General features: G+C 55.6%; 1 protein-coding gene across 1 annotated transcript in view; it reads left to right on the forward strand.

Moving 5' to 3' along the window:
* Ahnak2 (AHNAK nucleoprotein 2) overlaps positions 1-20,947 on the forward strand; it is a 42,884-nt gene extending 21,937 nt beyond the window's left edge. Inside the window, exons 8-13 of the mRNA XM_075948529.1 lie at positions 127-552; positions 880-5,976; positions 6,301-13,485; positions 13,855-15,612; positions 15,691-17,386; positions 17,693-20,947. Coding sequence (XP_075804644.1) covers positions 127-552; positions 880-5,976; positions 6,301-13,485; positions 13,855-15,612; positions 15,691-17,386; positions 17,693-20,187 — 18,657 coding nt within the window. The 3' untranslated portion in view covers positions 20,188-20,947. The remainder of the gene's footprint in view (positions 1-126; positions 553-879; positions 5,977-6,300; positions 13,486-13,854; positions 15,613-15,690; positions 17,387-17,692) is intronic.
* Positions 20,948-21,251: the final 304 nt, after the last annotated feature.

The raw sequence follows: 21,251 nt of genomic DNA on the forward strand, positions 1-21,251 counted from the left end.
TTCAAGATGCCCAAGGTGGACCTGAAGGGACCCCATGTGGACTTGAAGGACCCCAAAGTGGAGCACAAGGGCCCCACGGTGGACGTGAAAAGCCCCAAAAGCGATGTGAAAATGCAGGATTTAGAGGTGTCCCTGCCCAGCATGGAGGTTCATGTCCCGGCTCCAGGTGTCAAACTGGATGGGGAACAGGCCATGGTCGATAAGGACATGGCCGTCAAAGACAGCAAGTTCAAGATGCCCAAGTTCAAGATGCCCTCTTTTGGCGTTTCCGCAACTGGCAAACCCAGCATGGAAGCCACTGTGGAGGCGGCAGCTCCCAAGATGGAAGCAGAGGTGTCCCTGCCCTCCATGCAGGGTGAACTTAAGACTCCAGACCTCAGCATTCATCTGCCGTCCTCCAACCTGGATGTTAAGGCAGGCCAGGTAGATGTGAAGATAGCTGACTTGCAGCTGCCTGAGGGAGAACAGATCACACAGGATGCTGACAGAGCCAGCCTGAAGGGCCACCTGCCCAAGGTACAGATGCCCAGCTTCAAGATGCCCAAGGTGGACGTGAAGGGCCCCACAGTGGACGTGGAGGGCCCCACAGTGGACGTGAAGGGCCCCACAGTGGACGTGAAGGGCCCCACAGTGGATGCAAAGGGCCCCAAAGTGGACGTGAAAAGCCCCAAAGCTGAGATTAGTGGCCCTGACATGGAAGTTTCTCTGCCTGGCATGAAGGTTGACATTCAGTCCCAAGGTGCCAAGCTACAGAAGGATCTGCCCCATGCTGAAAAGGATGTGGCCACCAAAGACAGCAAGTTCAAGATGCCCAGCTTCAAGATGCCCAAGGTGGACCTGAAGGGACCCCATGTGGACTTGAAGGACCCCAAAGTGGAGCACAAGGGCCCCACAGTGGACGCAAAGGGCCCCACGGTGGACGTGAAAAGCCCCAAAAGCGATGTGAAAATGCAGGATTTAGAGGTGTCCCTGCCCAGCATGGAGGTTCATGTCCAGGCTCCAGGTGTCAAACTGGATGGGGAACAGGCCATGGTCGATAAGGACATGGCCGTCAAAGACAGCAAGTTCAAGATGCCCAAGTTCAAGATGCCCTCTTTTGGCGTTTCCGCAACAGGCAAACCCAGCATGGAAGCCACTCTGGAGGCGGCAGCTCCCAAGATGGAAGCAGAGGTGTCCCTGCCCTCCATGCAGGGTGAACTTAAGACTCCAGACCTCAGCATTCATCTGCCGTCCTCCAACCTGGAGGTCAAGGCAGGCCAGGTAGATGTGAAGATAGCTGACTTGCAGCTGCCTGAGGGAGAACAGATCGCACAGGATGCTGACGGAGCCAGCCTGAAGGGCCACCTCCCCAAGGTACAGATGCCCAGCTTCAAGATGCCCAAGGTGGACGTGAAGGGCCCCACAGTGGACGTGAAGGGCCCCACAGTGGATGCAAAGGACCCCAAAGTGGACGTGAAAAGCCCCAAAGCTGAGATTAGTGGCCCTGACACGGAGGTTTCTCTGCCTGGCATGAAGGTTGACATTCAGTCCCAAGGTGCCAAGCTACAGAAAGATCTGCCCCATGCTGAAAAGGATGTGGCCACCAAAGACAGCAAGTTCAAGATGCCCAGCTTCAAGATGCCCAAGGTGGACCTGAAGGGACCCCATGTGGACTTGAAGGACCCCAAAGTGGAGCACAAGGGCCCCACGGTGGACGTGAAAAGCCCCAAAAGCGATGTGAAAATGCAGGATTTAGAGGTGTCCCTGCCCAGCATGGAGGTTCATGTCCAGGCTCCAGGTGTCAAACTGGATGAGGACCAGGCCATGGTCGATAAGGACATGGCCGTCAAAGACAGCAAGTTCAAGATGCCCAAGTTCAAGATGCCCTCTTTTGGCGTTTCCGCAACAGGCAAACCCAGCATGGAAGCCACTGTGGAGGCGGCAGCTCCCAAGATGGAAGCAGAGGTATCCCTGCCCTCCATGCAGGGTGAACTTAAGACTCCAGACCTCAGCATTCATCTGCCGTCCTCCAACCTGGAGGTCAAGGCAGGCCAGGTAGATGTGAAGGTGGCAGAAGTCCAGCTGCCTGAAGGAGAGAAGACCGCACAGGATGCTGACGGAGCCAGCCTGAAGGGCCACCTGCCCAATTTGCAGATGCCCAGCTTCAAGATGCCCAAGGTAGACCTGAAGGGCCCCACAGTGGACGTGAAGGGACTCACAGTGGACGTGAAGGGCCCCACACTGGATGTGAAGAGCCCCAAAGCTGAGATTCGTGGGCCTGACATGGAGGTGTCCTTGCCTGGCGTGAAGGTAGACATCCAGGTCCAAGGTGCCAAGCTACAGGAGGATCTTCCCCGTGCTGTAACGCACGAGGCCACCAAAGACAGCAAGTTCAAGATGCCCAAGTTCAAGATGCCCTCCTTCGGCGTGTCCACAACTGGCAAACCCAGCATGGCAGCCTCTCTGGAGGTGGCAGCCCCCAAGATGGAAGCAGAGGTGTCCCTGCCCTCCATGGAGGGTGAACTTAAGACTCCAGACCTCAGCATTCATCCTCCGTCCTCCAACCTGGAGGTCAAGGCAGGCCAGGTAGATGTGAAGATAGCAGACATGCAGCTGCCTGAGGGAGAACAGATTGCACAGGATGCTGACGGAGCCAGCCTGAAGGGCCACCTGCCCAAGGTACAGATGCCCAGCTTCAAGATGCCCAAGGTGGACGTGAAGGGCCCCACAGTGGACGTGAAGGGCCCCACAGTAGACGTGAAGGGCCCCACGGTGGACGTGAAAAGCCCCAAAAGCAATGTGAAAATGCAGGATTTAGAGGTGTCCCTGCCCAGCATGGAAGTTCATGTCCCGGCTCCAGGTGTCAAACTGGATGGGGAACAGGCCATGGTCGATAAGGACATGGCCGTCAAAGACAGCAAGTTCAAGATGCCCAAGTTCAAGATGCCCTCTTTTGGCGTTTCCGCAACAGGCAAACCCAGCATGGAAGCCACTGTGGAGGCGGCAGCTCCCAAGATGGAAGCAGAGGTGTCCCTGCCCTCCATGCAGGGTGAACTTAAGACTCCAGACCTCAGCATTCATCTGCCGTCCTCCAACCTGGATGTTAAGGCAGGCCAGGTAGATGTGAAGATAGCTGACTTGCAGCTGCCTGAGGGAGAACAGATCGCACAGGATGCTGACAGAGCCAGCCTGAAGGGCCACCTGCCCAAGGTACAGATGCCCAGCTTCAAGATGACCAAGGTGGACGTGAAGGGCCCCACAGTGGACGTGGAGGGCCCCACAGTGGACGTGAAGGGCCCCACAGTGGACGTGAAGGGCCCCACAGTGGATGCAAAGGGCCCCAAAGTGGACGTGAAAAGCCCCAAAGCTGAGATTAGTGGCCCTGACATGGAAGTTTCTCTGCCTGGCATGAAGGTTGACATTCAGTCCCAAGGTGCCAAGCTACAGAAGGATCTGCCCCATGCTGAAAAGGATGTGGCCACCAAAGACAGCAAGTTCAAGATGCCCAGCTTCAAGATGCCCAAGGTGGACCTGAAGGGACCCCATGTGGACTTGAAGGACCCCAAAGTGGAGCACAAGGGCCCCACAGTGGACGCAAAGGGCCCCACGGTGGACGTGAAAAGCCCCAAAAGCGATGTGAAAATGCAGGATTTAGAGGTGTCCCTGCCCAGCATGGAGGTTCATGTCCAGGCTCCAGGTGTCAAACTGGATGGGGAACAGGCCATGGTCGATAAGGACATGGCCGTCAAAGACAGCAAGTTCAAGATGCCCAAGTTCAAGATGCCCTCTTTTGGCGTTTCCGCAACAGGCAAACCCAGCATGGAAGCCACTCTGGAGGCGGCAGCTCCCAAGATGGAAGCAGAGGTGTCCCTGCCCTCCATGCAGGGTGAACTTAAGACTCCAGACCTCAGCATTCATCTGCCGTCCTCCAACCTGGAGGTCAAGGCAGGCCAGGTAGATGTGAAGATAGCTGACTTGCAGCTGCCTGAGGGAGAACAGACCGCACAGGATGCTGACGGAGCCAGCCTGAAGGGCCACCTCCCCAAGGTACAGATGCCCAGCTTCAAGATGCCCAAGGTGGACGTGAAGGGCCCCACAGTGGACGTGAAGGGCCCCACAGTGGATGCAAAGGACCCCAAAGTGGACGTGAAAAGCCCCAAAGCTGAGATTAGTGGCCCTGACACGGAGGTTTCTCTGCCTGGCATGAAGGTTGACATTCAGTCCCAAGGTGCCAAGCTACAGAAAGATCTGCCCCATGCTGAAAAGGATGTGGCCACCAAAGACAGCAAGTTCAAGATGCCCAGCTTCAAGATGCCCAAGGTGGACCTGAAGGGACCCCATGTGGACTTGAAGGACCCCAAAGTGGAGCACAAGGGCCCCACGGTGGACGTGAAAAGCCCCAAAAGCGATGTGAAAATGCAGGATTTAGAGGTGTCCCTGCCCAGCATGGAGGTTCATGTCCAGGCTCCAGGTGTCAAACTGGATGAGGACCAGGCCATGGTCGATAAGGACATGGCCGTCAAAGACAGCAAGTTCAAGATGCCCAAGTTCAAGATGCCCTCTTTTGGCGTTTCCGCAACAGGCAAACCCAGCATGGAAGCCACTGTGGAGGCGGCAGCTCCCAAGATGGAAGCAGAGGTGTCCCTGCCCTCCATGCAGGGTGAACTTAAGACTCCAGACCTCAGCATTCATCTGCCGTCCTCCAACCTGGAGGTCAAGGCAGGCCAGGTAGATGTGAAGGTGGCAGAAGTCCAGCTGCCTGAAGGAGAGAAGACCGCACAGGATGCTGACGGAGCCAGCCTGAAGGGCCACCTGCCCAATTTGCAGATGCCCAGCTTCAAGATGCCCAAGGTAGACCTGAAGGGCCCCACAGTGGACGTGAAGGGACTCACAGTGGACGTGAAGGGCCCCACACTGGATGTGAAGAGCCCCAAAGCTGAGATTCGTGGGCCTGACATGGAGGTGTCCTTGCCTGGCGTGAAGGTAGACATCCAGGCCCAAGGTGCCAAGCTACAGGAGGATCTTCCCCGTGCTGTAACGCACGAGGCCACCAAAGACAGCAAGTTCAAGATGCCCAAGTTCAAGATGCCCTCCTTCGGCGTGTCCACAACTGGCAAACCCAGCATGGCAGCCTCTCTGGAGGTGGCAGCCCCCAAGATGGAAGCAGAGGTGTCCCTGCCCTCCATGGAGGGTGAACTTAAGACTCCAGACCTCAGCATTCATCCTCCGTCCTCCAACCTGGAGGTCAAGGCAGGCCAGGTAGATGTGAAGATAGCAGACATGCAGCTGCCTGAGGGAGAACAGATTGCACAGGATGCTGACGGAGCCAGCCTGAAGGGCCACCTGCCCAAGGTACAGATGCCCAGCTTCAAGATGCCCAAGGTGGACGTGAAGGGCCCCACAGTGGACGTGAAGGGCCCCACAGTAGACGTGAAGGGCCCCACGGTGGACGTGAAAAGCCCCAAAAGCAATGTGAAAATGCAGGATTTAGAGGTGTCCCTGCCCAGCATGGAAGTTCATGTCCCGGCTCCAGGTGTCAAACTGGATGGGGAACAGGCCATGGTCGATAAGGACATGGCCGTCAAAGACAGCAAGTTCAAGATGCCCAAGTTCAAGATGCCCTCTTTTGGCGTTTCCGCAACAGGCAAACCCAGCATGGAAGCCACTGTGGAGGCGGCAGCTCCCAAGATGGAAGCAGAGGTGTCCCTGCCCTCCATGCAGGGTGAACTTAAGACTCCAGACCTCAGCATTCATCTGCCGTCCTCCAACCTGGATGTTAAGGCAGGCCAGGTAGATGTGAAGATAGCTGACTTGCAGCTGCCTGAGGGAGAACAGATCGCACAGGATGCTGACAGAGCCAGCCTGAAGGGCCACCTGCCCAAGGTACAGATGCCCAGCTTCAAGATGACCAAGGTGGACGTGAAGGGCCCCACAGTGGACGTGGAGGGCCCCACAGTGGACGTGAAGGGCCCCACAGTGGACGTGAAGGGCCCCACAGTGGATGCAAAGGGCCCCAAAGTGGACGTGAAAAGCCCCAAAGCTGAGATTAGTGGCCCTGACATGGAAGTTTCTCTGCCTGGCATGAAGGTTGACATTCAGTCCCAAGGTGCCAAGCTACAGAAGGATCTGCCCCATGCTGAAAAGGATGTGGCCACCAAAGACAGCAAGTTCAAGATGCCCAGCTTCAAGATGCCCAAGGTGGACCGGAAGGGACCCCATGTGGACTTGAAGGACCCCAAAGTGGAGCACAAGGGCCCCACAGTGGACGCAAAGGGCCCCACGGTGGACGTGAAAAGCCCCAAAAGCGATGTGAAAATGCAGGATTTAGAGGTGTCCCTGCCCAGCATGGAGGTTCATGTCCAGGCTCCAGGTGTCAAACTGGATGGGGAACAGGCCATGGTCGATAAGGACATGGCCGTCAAAGACAGCAAGTTCAAGATGCCCAAGTTCAAGATGCCCTCTTTTGGCGTTTCCGCAACAGGCAAACCCAGCATGGAAGCCACTCTGGAGGCGGCAGCTCCCAAGATGGAAGCAGAGGTGTCCCTGCCCTCCATGCAGGGTGAACTTAAGACTCCAGACCTCAGCATTCATCTGCCGTCCTCCAACCTGGAGGTCAAGGCAGGCCAGGTAGATGTGAAGATAGCTGACTTGCAGCTGCCTGAGGGAGAACAGACCGCACAGGATGCTGACGGAGCCAGCCTGAAGGGCCACCTCCCCAAGGTACAGATGCCCAGCTTCAAGATGCCCAAGGTGGACGTGAAGGGCCCCACAGTGGACGTGAAGGGCCCCACAGTGGATGCAAAGGACCCCAAAGTGGACGTGAAAAGCCCCAAAGCTGAGATTAGTGGCCCTGACACGGAGGTTTCTCTGCCTGGCATGAAGGTTGACATTCAGTCCCAAGGTGCCAAGCTACAGAAAGATCTGCCCCATGCTGAAAAGGATGTGGCCACCAAAGACAGCAAGTTCAAGATGCCCAGCTTCAAGATGCCCAAGGTGGACCTGAAGGGACCCCATGTGGACTTGAAGGACCCCAAAGTGGAGCACAAGGGCCCCACGGTGGACGTGAAAAGCCCCAAAAGCGATGTGAAAATGCAGGATTTAGAGGTGTCCCTGCCCAGCATGGAGGTTCATGTCCAGGCTCCAGGTGTCAAACTGGATGAGGACCAGGCCATGGTCGATAAGGACATGGCCGTCAAAGACAGCAAGTTCAAGATGCCCAAGTTCAAGATGCCCTCTTTTGGCGTTTCCGCAACAGGCAAACCCAGCATGGAAGCCACTGTGGAGGCGGCAGCTCCCAAGATGGAAGCAGAGGTGTCCCTGCCCTCCATGCAGGGTGAACTTAAGACTCCAGACCTCAGCATTCATCTGCCGTCCTCCAACCTGGAGGTCAAGGCAGGCCAGGTAGATGTGAAGGTGGCAGAAGTCCAGCTGCCTGAAGGAGAGAAGACCGCACAGGATGCTGACGGAGCCAGCCTGAAGGGCCACCTGCCCAATTTGCAGATGCCCAGCTTCAAGATGCCCAAGGTAGACCTGAAGGGCCCCACAGTGGACGTGAAGGGACTCACAGTGGACGTGAAGGGCCCCACACTGGATGTGAAGAGCCCCAAAGCTGAGATTCGTGGGCCTGACATGGAGGTGTCCTTGCCTGGCGTGAAGGTAGACATCCAGGCCCAAGGTGCCAAGCTACAGGAGGATCTTCCCCGTGCTGTAACGCACGAGGCCACCAAAGACAGCAAGTTCAAGATGCCCAAGTTCAAGATGCCCTCCTTCGGCGTGTCCACAACTGGCAAACCCAGCATGGCAGCCTCTCTGGAGGTGGCAGCCCCCAAGATGGAAGCAGAGGTGTCCCTGCCCTCCATGGAGGGTGAACTTAAGACTCCAGACCTCAGCATTCATCCTCCGTCCTCCAACCTGGAGGTCAAGGCAGGCCAGGTAGATGTGAAGATAGCAGACATGCAGCTGCCTGAGGGAGAACAGATTGCACAGGATGCTGACGGAGCCAGCCTGAAGGGCCACCTGCCCAAGGTACAGATGCCCAGCTTCAAGATGCCCAAGGTGGACGTGAAGGGCCCCACAGTGGACGTGAAGGGCCCCACAGTAGACGTGAAGGGCCCCACGGTGGACGTGAAAAGCCCCAAAAGCAATGTGAAAATGCAGGATTTAGAGGTGTCCCTGCCCAGCATGGAAGTTCATGTCCCGGCTCCAGGTGTCAAACTGGATGGGGAACAGGCCATGGTCGATAAGGACATGGCCGTCAAAGACAGCAAGTTCAAGATGCCCAAGTTCAAGATGCCCTCTTTTGGCGTTTCCGCAACAGGCAAACCCAGCATGGAAGCCACTGTGGAGGCGGCAGCTCCCAAGATGGAAGCAGAGGTGTCCCTGCCCTCCATGCAGGGTGAACTTAAGACTCCAGACCTCAGCATTCATCTGCCGTCCTCCAACCTGGATGTTAAGGCAGGCCAGGTAGATGTGAAGATAGCTGACTTGCAGCTGCCTGAGGGAGAACAGATCGCACAGGATGCTGACAGAGCCAGCCTGAAGGGCCACCTGCCCAAGGTACAGATGCCCAGCTTCAAGATGACCAAGGTGGACGTGAAGGGCCCCACAGTGGACGTGGAGGGCCCCACAGTGGACGTGAAGGGCCCCACAGTGGACGTGAAGGGCCCCACAGTGGATGCAAAGGGCCCCAAAGTGGACGTGAAAAGCCCCAAAGCTGAGATTAGTGGCCCTGACATGGAAGTTTCTCTGCCTGGCATGAAGGTTGACATTCAGTCCCAAGGTGCCAAGCTACAGAAGGATCTGCCCCATGCTGAAAAGGATGTGGCCACCAAAGACAGCAAGTTCAAGATGCCCAGCTTCAAGATGCCCAAGGTGGACCTGAAGGGACCCCATGTGGACTTGAAGGACCCCAAAGTGGAGCACAAGGGCCCCACAGTGGACGCAAAGGGCCCCACGGTGGACGTGAAAAGCCCCAAAAGCGATGTGAAAATGCAGGATTTAGAGGTGTCCCTGCCCAGCATGGAGGTTCATGTCCAGGCTCCAGGTGTCAAACTGGATGGGGAACAGGCCATGGTCGATAAGGACATGGCCGTCAAAGACAGCAAGTTCAAGATGCCCAAGTTCAAGATGCCCTCTTTTGGCGTTTCCGCAACAGGCAAACCCAGCATGGAAGCCACTGTGGAGGCGGCAGCTCCCAAGATGGAAGCAGAGGTGTCCCTGCCCTCCATGCAGGGTGAACTTAAGACTCCAGACCTCAGCATTCATCTGCCGTCCTCCAACCTGGAGGTCAAGGCAGGCCAGGTAGATGTGAAGATAGCTGACTTGCAGCTGCCTGAGGGAGAACAGACCGCACAGGATGCTGACGGAGCCAGCCTGAAGGGCCACCTCCCCAAGGTACAGATGCCCAGCTTCAAGATGCCCAAGGTGGACGTGAAGGGCCCCACAGTGGACGTGAAGGGCCCCACAGTGGATGCAAAGGACCCCAAAGTGGACGTGAAAAGCCCCAAAGCTGAGATTAGTGGCCCTGACACGGAGGTTTCTCTGCCTGGCATGAAGGTTGACATTCAGTCCCAAGGTGCCAAGCTACAGAAAGATCTGCCCCATGCTGAAAAGGATGTGGCCACCAAAGACAGCAAGTTCAAGATGCCCAGCTTCAAGATGCCCAAGGTGGACCTGAAGGGACCCCATGTGGACTTGAAGGACCCCAAAGTGGAGCACAAGGGCCCCACGGTGGACGTGAAAAGCCCCAAAAGCGATGTGAAAATGCAGGATTTAGAGGTGTCCCTGCCCAGCATGGAGGTTCATGTCCAGGCTCCAGGTGTCAAACTGGATGAGGACCAGGCCATGGTCGATAAGGACATGGCCGTCAAAGACAGCAAGTTCAAGATGCCCAAGTTCAAGATGCCCTCTTTTGGCGTTTCCGCAACAGGCAAACCCAGCATGGAAGCCACTGTGGAGGCGGCAGCTCCCAAGATGGAAGCAGAGGTGTCCCTGCCCTCCATGCAGGGTGAACTTAAGACTCCAGACCTCAGCATTCATCTGCCGTCCTCCAACCTGGAGGTCAAGGCAGGCCAGGTAGATGTGAAGGTGGCAGAAGTCCAGCTGCCTGAAGGAGAGAAGACCGCACAGGATGCTGACGGAGCCAGCCTGAAGGGCCACCTGCCCAATTTGCAGATGCCCAGCTTCAAGATGCCCAAGGTAGACCTGAAGGGCCCCACAGTGGACGTGAAGGGACTCACAGTGGACGTGAAGGGCCCCACACTGGATGTGAAGAGCCCCAAAGCTGAGATTCGTGGGCCTGACATGGAGGTGTCCTTGCCTGGCGTGAAGGTAGACATCCAGGCCCAAGGTGCCAAGCTACAGGAGGATCTTCCCCGTGCTGTAACGCACGAGGCCACCAAAGACAGCAAGTTCAAGATGCCCAAGTTCAAGATGCCCTCCTTCGGCGTGTCCACAACTGGCAAACCCAGCATGGCAGCCTCTCTGGAGGTGGCAGCCCCCAAGATGGAAGCAGAGGTGTCCCTGCCCTCCATGGAGGGTGAACTTAAGACTCCAGACCTCAGCATTCATCCTCCGTCCTCCAACCTGGAGGTCAAGGCAGGCCAGGTAGATGTGAAGATAGCAGACATGCAGCTGCCTGAGGGAGAACAGATTGCACAGGATGCTGACGGAGCCAGCCTGAAGGGCCACCTGCCCAAGGTACAGATGCCCAGCTTCAAGATGCCCAAGGTGGACGTGAAGGGCCCCACAGTGGACGTGAAGGGCCCCACAGTAGACGTGAAGGGCCCCACGGTGGACGTGAAAAGCCCCAAAAGCAATGTGAAAATGCAGGATTTAGAGGTGTCCCTGCCCAGCATGGAGGTTCATGTTCCGGCTCCAGGTGTCAAACTGGATGGGGAACAGGCCATGGTCGATAAGGACATGGCCGTCAAAGACAGCAAGTTCAAGATGCCCAAGTTCAAGATGCCCTCTTTTGGCGTTTCCGCAACAGGCAAACCCAGCATGGAAGCCACTGTGGAGGCGGCAGCTCCCAAGATGGAAGCAGAGGTGTCCCTGCCCTCCATGCAGGGTGAACTTAAGACTCCAGACCTCAGCATTCATCTGCCGTCCTCCAACCTGGATGTTAAGGCAGGCCAGGTAGATGTGAAGATAGCTGACTTGCAGCTGCCTGAGGGAGAACAGATCGCACAGGATGCTGACAGAGCCAGCCTGAAGGGCCACCTGCCCAAGGTACAGATGCCCAGCTTCAAGATGCCCAAGGTGGACGTGAAGGGCCCCACAGTGGACGTGGAGGGCCCCACAGTGGACGTGAAGGGCCCAACAGTGGACGTGAAGGGCCCCACAGTGGATGCAAAGCGCCCCAAAGTGGACGTGAAAAGCCCCAAAGCTGAGATTAGTGACCCTGACATGGAAGTTTCTCTGCCTGGCATGAAGGTTGACATTCAGTCCCAAGGTGCCAAGCTACAGAAGGATCTGCCCCATGCTGAAAAGGATGTGGCCACCAAAGACAGCAAGTTCAAGATGCCCAGCTTCAAGATGCCCAAGGTGGACCTGAAGGGACCCCATGTGGACTTGAAGGACCCCAAAGTGGAGCACAAGGGCCCCACAGTGGACGCAAAGGGCCCCACGGTGGACGTGAAAAGCCCCAAAAGCGATGTGAAAATGCAGGATTTAGAGGTGTCCCTGCCCAGCATGGAGGTTCATGTCCAGGCTCCAGGTGTCAAACTGGATGGGGAACAGGCCATGGTCGATAAGGACATGGCCGTCAAAGACAGCAAGTTCAAGATGCCCAAGTTCAAGATGCCCTCTTTTGGCGTTTCCGCAACAGTCAAACCCAGCATGGAAGCCACTCTGGAGGCGGCAGCTCCCAAGATGGAAGCAGAGGTGTCCCTGCCCTCCATGCAGGGTGAACTTAAGACTCCAGACCTCAGCATTCATCTGCTGTCCTCCAACCTGGAGGTCAAGGCAGGCCAGGTAGATGTGAAGATAGCTGACTTGCAGCTGCCTGAGGGAGAACAGATCGCACAGGATGCTGACGGAGCCAGCCTGAAGGGCCACCTCCCCAAGGTACAGATGCCCAGCTTCAAGATGCCCAGCTTCAAGATGCCCAAGGTGGACGTGAAGGGCCCCACAGTGGACGTGAAGGGCCCCACAGTGGATGCAAAGGACCCCAAAGTGGACGTGAAAAGCCCCAAAGCTGAGATTAGTGGCCCTGACATGGAAGTTTCTCTGCCTGGCATGAAGGTTGACATTCAGTCCCAAGGTGCCAAGCTACAGAAAGATCTGCCCCATGCTGAAAAGGATGTGGCCACCAAAGACAGCAAGTTCAAGATGCCCAGCTTCAAGATGCCCAAGGTGGACCTGAAGGGACCCCATGTGGACTTGAAGGACCCCAAAGTGGAGCACAAGGGCCCCACGGTGGACGTGAAAAGCCCCAAAAGCGATGTGAAAATGCAGGATTTAGAGGTGTCCCTGCCCAGCATGGAGGTTCATGTCCAGGCTCCAGGTGTCAAACTGGATGAGGACCAGGCCATGGTCGATAAGGACATGGCCGTCAAAGACAGCAAGTTCAAGATGCCCAAGTTCAAGATGCCCTCTTTTGGCGTTTCCGCAACAGGCAAACCCAGCATGGAAGCCACTGTGGAGGCGGCAGCTCCCAAGATGGAAGCAGAGGTGTCCCTGCCCTCCATGCAGGGTGAACTTAAGACTCCAGACCTCAGCATTCATCTGCCGTCCTCCAACCTGGAGGTCAAGGCAGGCCAGGTAGATGTGAAGGTGGCAGAAGTCCAGCTGCCTGAAGGAGAGAAGACCGCACAGGATGCTGACGGAGCCAGCCTGAAGGGCCACCTGCCCAAGGTACAGATGCCCAGCTTCAAGATGCCCAAGGTGGACGTGAAGGGCCCCACAGTGGACGTGAAGGGCCCCACAGTGGATGCAAAGGACCCCAAAGTGGACGTGAAAAGCCCCAAAGCTGAGATTAGTGGCCCTGACATGGAAGTTTCTCTGCCTGGCATGAAGGTTGACATTCAGTCCCAAGGTGCCAAGCTACAGAAAGATCTGCCCAATGCTGAAAAGGATGTGGCCACCAAAGACAGCAAGTTCAAGATGCCCAAGTTCAAGATGCCCTCTTTTGGCGTGTCCACAACTGGCAAACCCAGCATGGCCGCCACTATGGAGGTGGCAGCCCCCAAGATGGAAGCAGAGGTGTCCCTGCCCTCCATGGAGGGTGAACTTAAGACTCCAGACCTCAGCATTCATCTGCTGTCCTCCAACCTGGAGGTCAAGGCAGGCCAGGTAGAGGTGAAGATAGCAGACATGCAGCTGCCTGAGGGAGAACAGATCGCACAGGATGCTGACGGAGCCAGCCTGAAGGGCCACCTGCCCAAGGTACAGATGCCCAGCTTCAAGATGCCCAAGGTGGACGTGAAGGGCCCCACAGTGGACGTGGAGGGCCCCACAGTGGACGTGAAGGGCCCCACAGTGGACGTGAAGGGCCCCACAGTGGACGTGAAGGGCCCCACAGTGGACGTGAAGGGCCCCACAGTGGATGCAAAGGGCCCCAAAGTGGACGTGAAAAGCCCCAATGTTGAGATTAGTGACCCTGACATGGAAGTTTCTCTGCCTGGCATGAAGGTTGACATTCAGTCCCAGGGTGCCAAGCTACAGAAGGATCTGCCCCATGCTGAAAAGGATGTGGCCACCAAAGACAGCAAGTTCAAGATGCCCAGCTTCAAGATGCCCAAGGTGGACCTGAAGGGACCCCATGTGGACTTGAAGGACCCCAAAGAGGAGCACAAGGGCCCCACAGTGGACGCAAAGGGCCCCACGGTGGACGTGAAAAGCCCCAAAAGCAATGTGAAAATGCAGGATTTAGAGGTGTCCCTGCCCAGCATGGAGGTTCATGTCCCGGCTCCAGGTGTCAAACTGGATGGGGAACAGGCCATGGTCGATAAGGACATGGCCGTCAAAGACAGCAAGTTCAAGATGCCCAAGTTCAAGATGCCCTCTTTTGGCGTTTCCGCAACAGGCAAACCCAGCATGGAAGCCACTGTGGAGGCGGCAGCTCCCAAGATGGAAGCAGAGGTGTCCCTGCCCTCCATGCAGGGTGAACTTAAGACTCCAGACCTCAGCATTCATCTGCCGTCCTCCAACCTGGAGGTCAAGGCAGGCCAGGTAGATGTGAAGATAGCTGACTTGCAGCTGCCTGAGGGAGAACAGATCGCACAGGATGCTGACGGAGCCAGCCTGAAGGGCCACCTCCCCAAGGTACAGATGCCCAGCTTCAAGATGCCCAGCTTCAAGATGCCCAAGGTGGACGTGAAGGGCCCCACAGTGGACGTGAAGGGCCCCACAGTGGATGCAAAGGACCCCAAAGTGGACGTGAAAAGCCCCAAAGCTGAGATTAGTGGCCCTGACATGGAAGTTTCTCTGCCTGGCATGAAGGTTGACATTCAGTCCCAAGGTGCCAAGCTACAGAAAGATCTGCCCCATGCTGAAAAGGATGTGGCCACCAAAGACAGCAAGTTCAAGATGCCCAGCTTCAAGATGCCCAAGGTGGACCTGAAGGGACCCCATGTGGACTTGAAGGACCCCAAAGTGGAGCACAAGGGCCCCACGGTGGACGTGAAAAGCCCCAAAAGCGATGTGAAAATGCAGGATTTAGAGGTGTCCCTGCCCAGCATGGAGGTTCATGTCCAGGCTCCAGGTGTCAAACTGGATGAGGACCAGGCCATGGTCGATAAGGACATGGCCGTCAAAGACAGCAAGTTCAAGATGCCCAAGTTCAAGATGCCCTCTTTTGGCGTTTCCGCAACAGGCAAACCCAGCATGGAAGCCACTGTGGAGGCGGCAGCTCCCAAGATGGAAGCAGAGGTGTCCCTGCCCTCCATGCAGGGTGAACTTAAGACTCCAGACCTCAGCATTCATCTGCCGTCCTCCAACCTGGAGGTCAAGGCAGGCCAGGTAGATGTGAAGGTGGCAGAAGTCCAGCTGCCTGAAGGAGAGAAGACCGCACAGGATGCTGACGGAGCCAGCCTGAAGGGCCACCTGCCCAAGGTACAGATGCCCAGCTTCAAGATGCCCAAGGTGGACGTGAAGGGCCCCACAGTGGACGTGAAGGGCCCCACAGTGGATGCAAAGGACCCCAAAGTGGACGTGAAAAGCCCCAAAGCTGAGATTAGTGGCCCTGACATGGAAGTTTCTCTGCCTGGCATGAAGGTTGACATTCAGTCCCAAGGTGCCAAGCTACAGAAAGATCTGCCCAATGCTGAAAAGGATGTGGCCACCAAAGACAGCAAGTTCAAGATGCCCAAGTTCAAGATGCCCTCTTTTGGCGTGTCCACAACTGGCAAACCCAGCATGGCCGCCACTATGGAGGTGGCAGCCCCCAAGATGGAAGCAGAGGTGTCCCTGCCCTCCATGGAGGGTGAACTTAAGACTCCAGACCTCAGCATTCATCTGCTGTCCTCCAACCTGGAGGTCAAGGCAGGCCAGGTAGAGGTGAAGATAGCAGACATGCAGCTGCCTGAGGGAGAACAGATCGCACAGGATGCTGACGGAGCCAGCCTGAAGGGCCACCTGCCCAAGGTACAGATGCCCAGCTTCAAGATGCCCAAGGTGGACGTGAAGGGCCCCACAGTGGACGTGGAGGGCCCCACAGTGGACGTGAAGGGCCCCACAGTGGACGTGAAGGGCCCCACAGTGGACGTGAAGGGCCCCACAGTGGACGTGAAGGGCCCCACAGTGGATGCAAAGGGCCCCAAAGTGGACGTGAAAAGCCCCAATGTTGAGATTAGTGACCCTGACATGGAAGTTTCTCTGCCTGGCATGAAGGTTGACATTCAGTCCCAGGGTGCCAAGCTACAGAAGGATCTGCCCCATGCTGAAAAGGATGTGGCCACCAAAGACAGCAAGTTCAAGATGCCCAGCTTCAAGATGCCCAAGGTGGACCTGAAGGGACCCCATGTGGACTTGAAGGACCCCAAAGAGGAGCACAAGGGCCCCACAGTGGACGCAAAGGGCCCCACGGTGGACGTGAAAAGCCCCAAAAGCAATGTGAAAATGCAGGATTTAGAGGTGTCCCTGCCCAGCATGGAGGTTCATGTCCCGGCTCCAGGTGTCAAACTGGATGGGGAACAGGCCATGGTCGATAAGGACATGGCCGTCAAAGACAGCAAGTTCAAGATGCCCAAGTTCAAGATGCCCTCTTTTGGCGTTTCCGCAACAGGCAAACCCAGCATGGAAGCCACTGTGGAGGCGGCAGCTCCCAAGATGGAAGCAGAGGTGTCCCTGCCCTCCATGCAGGGTGAACTTAAGACTCCAGACCTCAGCATTCATCTGCCGTCCTCCAACCTGGAGGTCAAGGCAGGCCAGGTAGATGTGAAGATAGCTGACTTGCAGCTGCCTGAGGGAGAACAGATCGCACAGGATGCTGACGGAGCCAGCCTGAAGGGCCACCTGCCCAAGGTACAGATGCCCAGCTTCAAGATGCCCAAGGTGGACGTGAAGGGCCCCACAGTGGACGCAAAGGGCCCCACAGTGGATGCAAAGGACCCCAAAGTGGACGTGAAAAGCCCCAAAGCTGAGATTAGTGGCCCTGACATGGAGGTTTCTCTGCCTGGCATGAAGGTTGACATTCAGTCCCAAGGTGCCAAGCTACAGAAAGATCTGCCCCATGCTGAAAAGGATGTGGCCACCAAAGACAGCAAGTTCAAGATGCCCAGCTTCAAGATGCCCCAGGTGGACCTGAAGGGACCCCATGTGGACTTGAAGGACCCCAAAGTGGAGCACAAGGGCCCCACGGTGGACGTGAAAAGCCCCAAAAGCGATGTGAAAATGCAGGATTTAGAGGTGTCCCTGCCCAGCATGGAGGTTCATGTCCAGGCTCCAGGTGTCAAACTGGATGAGGACCAGGCCATGGTCGATAAGGACATGGCCGTCAAAGACAGCAAGTTCAAGATGCCCAAGTTCAAGATGCCCTCTTTTGGCGTTTCCGCAACTGGCAAACCCAGCATGGAAGCCACTCTGGAGGCGGCAGCTCCCAAGATGGAAGCAGAGGTGTCCCTGCCCTCCATGCAGGGTGAACTTAAGACTCCAGACCTCAGCATTCATCCGCTGTCCTCCAACCTGGAGGGCATGGATCGCTGTGTAGATGTGAAGATAGATGATGCTCCGCTTGACGATGGAAATCAGGCTACACAGGAGCCACCTGGAGCCAGCATGAAGATTCACCTTCCCACTGTGGAGATACCAAGCCTCAAGATAAGGAAGCTGGACCTGCAGGGCCCCGCAGATGGCATTAATATCCCCAGTGAAGTGGTGTGCGGACCCAACGTGGAGCTGTTCTTGTCTGGTGTGCAGGCTGACCTCCAGACTCAGCCTTCCTCTGTGGTTCTTAGTAAGGTCGAAGGTAACGTGAGAAGTTACTATAGTGGTTCCCAGCATCTTTCCATGTTCTTTAGATAGTGTATACTTTCTGCACTCACCTGCTGGCTTTTTTTCAAGTTCCTTTGACTATTCTCAGAGCTCTGCTGTTCTTGCTGTTTCCTCTTGCAATGTCCGCATATTGTTTCCTAAGTTTCATAAACCAAAATTTGTAATTTTGTTCCACTGTCATCAGCTGAATGTGCCCCACCTTTGTCTGAGCATGTAGTAAGGACCTCTGTGAGTCCCACAACAACGTCTGAATCCTCTGTTTCTCCTGTTTTATCTGCAGAGCCACTTGTTTCCCATGTTTCGGGTGAATCCTCAATTGAGTCTGCAAAAACTCCTCCACTTGATGGATCTGATCGGGAAGGAGAGGGAAGTTCCTTCAAATTGCCACACATCAAGCTCCGTCCATTTACTTTGTCTCCAAAAAAGAAAGCAGAGTCTGCAGGTGATTCTGAGTCCCCACAGGTGGATCCCATCCATAGTCCTGATTTTTCTGTACTTGAAATGGACCCTCAAATTGGGACTTGTGAATCGCACCAGCATGTATCTATCGAGAAGGAAGCAGAGAAGGGAAGAAGCCGGAAGCTGAGCTTTTCCATGCCACGACTTGCACTGCCCAAGATAAAAGGTTCTAAGGGGCGAGCTGGCACTCCGGAGGGAGAAGTGAAGCCATCACTTACTGGTACTTCAGCTGGAGGTAACTTGGTAGTCGTACAAACCACTCTCAGTGATACCCATGTTGGGGGCACTAGATCAAAAGATGTCGCTACAGCACCCAGCATCAGATCCCCCTCCATACCTGCAGAAGTGACTGGGTGCAAAACTGATCTTGCGCCTCTCGAAGATGCCTTGGATATCAGAGGTGACAGCCAGAGTCATATGTTTGTGGGTGTGTCTGCAAGTCAGCCCTTTGGGGAACTGACAGCATCTGTGACAGGAGACCTGCAGCCATCCTGTAGACAAAGACATAGCGCCCCCACCATGGAAAGCCCTGAGATGGATCCCACAGCAAAAGAGACAACAAAGTATTCACATGAGCGCCGCTTCAAAATGCCCAAGTTCCGAGTTCCTGGTTTCAGGCACTCCTCATCCAAGGAGCGAGATGGGGCTGGAGAACAGGAAGCTACTCAGACTCCAGACGCTGGTATAGCCTTAGAGACAGAAGTAGCAGCTGCCAATGAGCCTGAGTCAAAATTAGAGGCACATGTCTCCCTGGGGTCCCCAGAGGAAGGGATCAGTGTGGAAACCCAAAAGAGCCCTACATATGCAGATGTTGTAAAACGTGATCTCCATGGAACTAGTGTTAGGATGCATGGCTCCACTGTGGGGATGTCCCAGACACATCTGTCCACCCATGAGTTAGGGACCCATCCAGGCAAAAACTCTTCTAGTGTGAGCGTCTCAGGACTCCAGCTTCCTCCAGAAGGAACAGGCAAGCAACAGCATCCTGGGTCAGGAGGAAACATTCTTGCTGAGGTGGCGGCTGGAGCAGGAAGCTGGCCTTCTCAGCCCCAAGGACCTCTGAGGTTGAAGGCTTCCATCACTGATATGCCATCCCAGGTCTCCGTGGTGAGCACGAGTCAGCTCTGGGAGGATTCTGTGTTGACTGTAACATTCCCCAAATTAAAGGTACCCAAGTTCTCCTTCCATTCCTCCAGCTCTGAGGCTGATGTATTCTTCCCTGTGGTGAGGGAGGTGCAATGTGCAGAGGCCAGCGTTGACAGTGCCATGCATAAAGATGGTCCTGGGCTCTGGGAAGCCAGCATTCTAAAGACAGGCGCTGAGGATCCTAGAGGGCCACCAGTAAGCCTTGAGCAATCCGTGGAACCATCCCCTATTTCTAAGGTCAGAGTACACATTCAGGGCTCTCAAGGTGAGAGTCAAGAAGTTGCTTTTTGCAGCAGGATGGAACGAGAGGGTTCTGACTCCTCAGCATGCGAAGCCTTTTCTACTCAGATTGTGCGGGAATCAGAGATTCCTGTGTCTACAATTCAAACTCCTTCTTACGGGTTTTCTTTGCTGAAAGTGAAAATCCCAGAGCCCTCTGTTCAGGCTAGTGTGCAAACAGGAGCTCCTGACTGCCAGGTGCAGGAGGACTCGGTGGGTGGAGCTCCCCGAGCTGCTGCAGGGAGACACTTCATTCCTGCTGATTTCCCACCTGATGCTGGAGAGCCCTTTGAGATGATCTCCTGCAGTGCTGGCGTGCCTCCTGGGCCCCAGCTCACAGACAGCACCTCTGATGAGGAGCAGGCAGAGATTCTCGAATTTCCTGAGGACAGCCGGGAGGTAAAGACCCCTGAGATGGCTACAAAACAGAAGCCAGAAGGAAAGAAGGCCAGCCTGTTGTGGTCCTGGCTGCCAAGCATTGGGTTCTCCTCTGTGGAAGAGACGGCTGCTGATTCCGGAGATGTTGCACAGAGACCTGCCCCTGTCCACGTGCAGCCTGCTGCTCGACTGGACCCTGAACTGCCCAGGAAACAGGAGAAGGCGGGCTGGTTCCGCTTCCCTAAGCTGGGATTCTCCTCTTCACCTACGAAGAAGATCAGAAGCGCCGAAGGTGGGGACGTTCAGGTGGAGCAGAAGCCCCAGGAAGAAACCCTCACCTTTTTTGATGCCCAAGAAAGCTTCTCTCCTGAGGAGGAAGCTGAGCCAGAGGTGACCAGTGCCAGGCCTGGTTCCAAAGCAATGGTGGCATCCTCTGCCAGAACAGAACTAGTACTGTTGGAACAGGCTAGAGATACCGGTGACAAATCTACACCTAGGCCTGTGGCCAAATGAGGGCCGGAGGTCAGAGTTGGTGGAAGAGATAAACAAGGCAAGCTGAGCATCGGGCCTGGGCGCTGTGAAAGCAGCCTACCCTAGAATGCACCTTTACACCTTGGTCCGCGGACTTGAAACCAAAGCACAGATGAATAGCGCGTCTGTGTCACATAACACAGTCATCCACACAGAAATAAAAATTATGCTAGTTTCTCCCAAGCTTTGGAAGCAACGAAGGCTGCAAAATTGTCTAGCTCTGTGCGTTACTGCTGGAGAACTCTGTTGGCTTTTGTGGTGTAAGTCCCAAGAAGCCACCCAGTGCCAGGAAAGCAACATTGCCCCCTGGAGTTCCCATATCTGTGGGCAGAAGCAGCTTTTGGTGTAATCTCTGCCCCATCGTTGCCATTTCCTGGTGAGTTCTCTTTTCCTGTCAGGCAGAATATGGGGTGCCCCGGGAAACCCCCATACCTTCTTGTTCGTGTACTTCCTCCTTCGCTGACTGTTTTGCTTTGAGACATTGACTGTGATGAGGAGTTATGTGTGGCAGAAAGGTCTGGCCGGTGGCGGACTGCGCTCCGTGATAGGGCACAGACACGGGGTTGCCATCAAACCTTGGTTGTGTTTATTTGTCTACCTGCCTGCTGGTGTCAACTAATTCCCCCGGTGTGTAGGAGTTCTTTGCTCTGGCTCCTGAGCACCTCATGGTACTGATTGTAGACCGGACAGACCGTCCCCTTCAGTCCCCTCCTACTGGGCAATAAAGGAAACAATGCACCTATTGGTCGAGCTTGCCGCTGTCTTTTGTCCTGGGGTCCTCACTTGTCCTTGCTTTCCTTCCACGCACGGCAGACTTCATCTCTACTACGTAACTCCAGCAACCAGAGCTGAGATTCATCGTAGAGTGGCTGAGGAGACAGAGATTCTGAAAAGTTGCTCAGCTGGTCATCCTTGCCCGGGGCACCTAGCTTCCCTCTGGCCTGTCTTACAAACACCAGCCAGACTTGGTGTGTGCTGATGACACTATAGGAAGTGTCTGCCTAGTGTACAATTATGATTCCTAGCTTCTAAGGGTCACGTGTCCT

The sequence above is a fragment of the Microtus pennsylvanicus genome, chromosome 14 (assembly GCF_037038515.1).
Source record: "Microtus pennsylvanicus isolate mMicPen1 chromosome 14, mMicPen1.hap1, whole genome shotgun sequence".
Lineage (NCBI taxonomy): Eukaryota > Metazoa > Chordata > Mammalia > Rodentia > Cricetidae > Microtus > Microtus pennsylvanicus.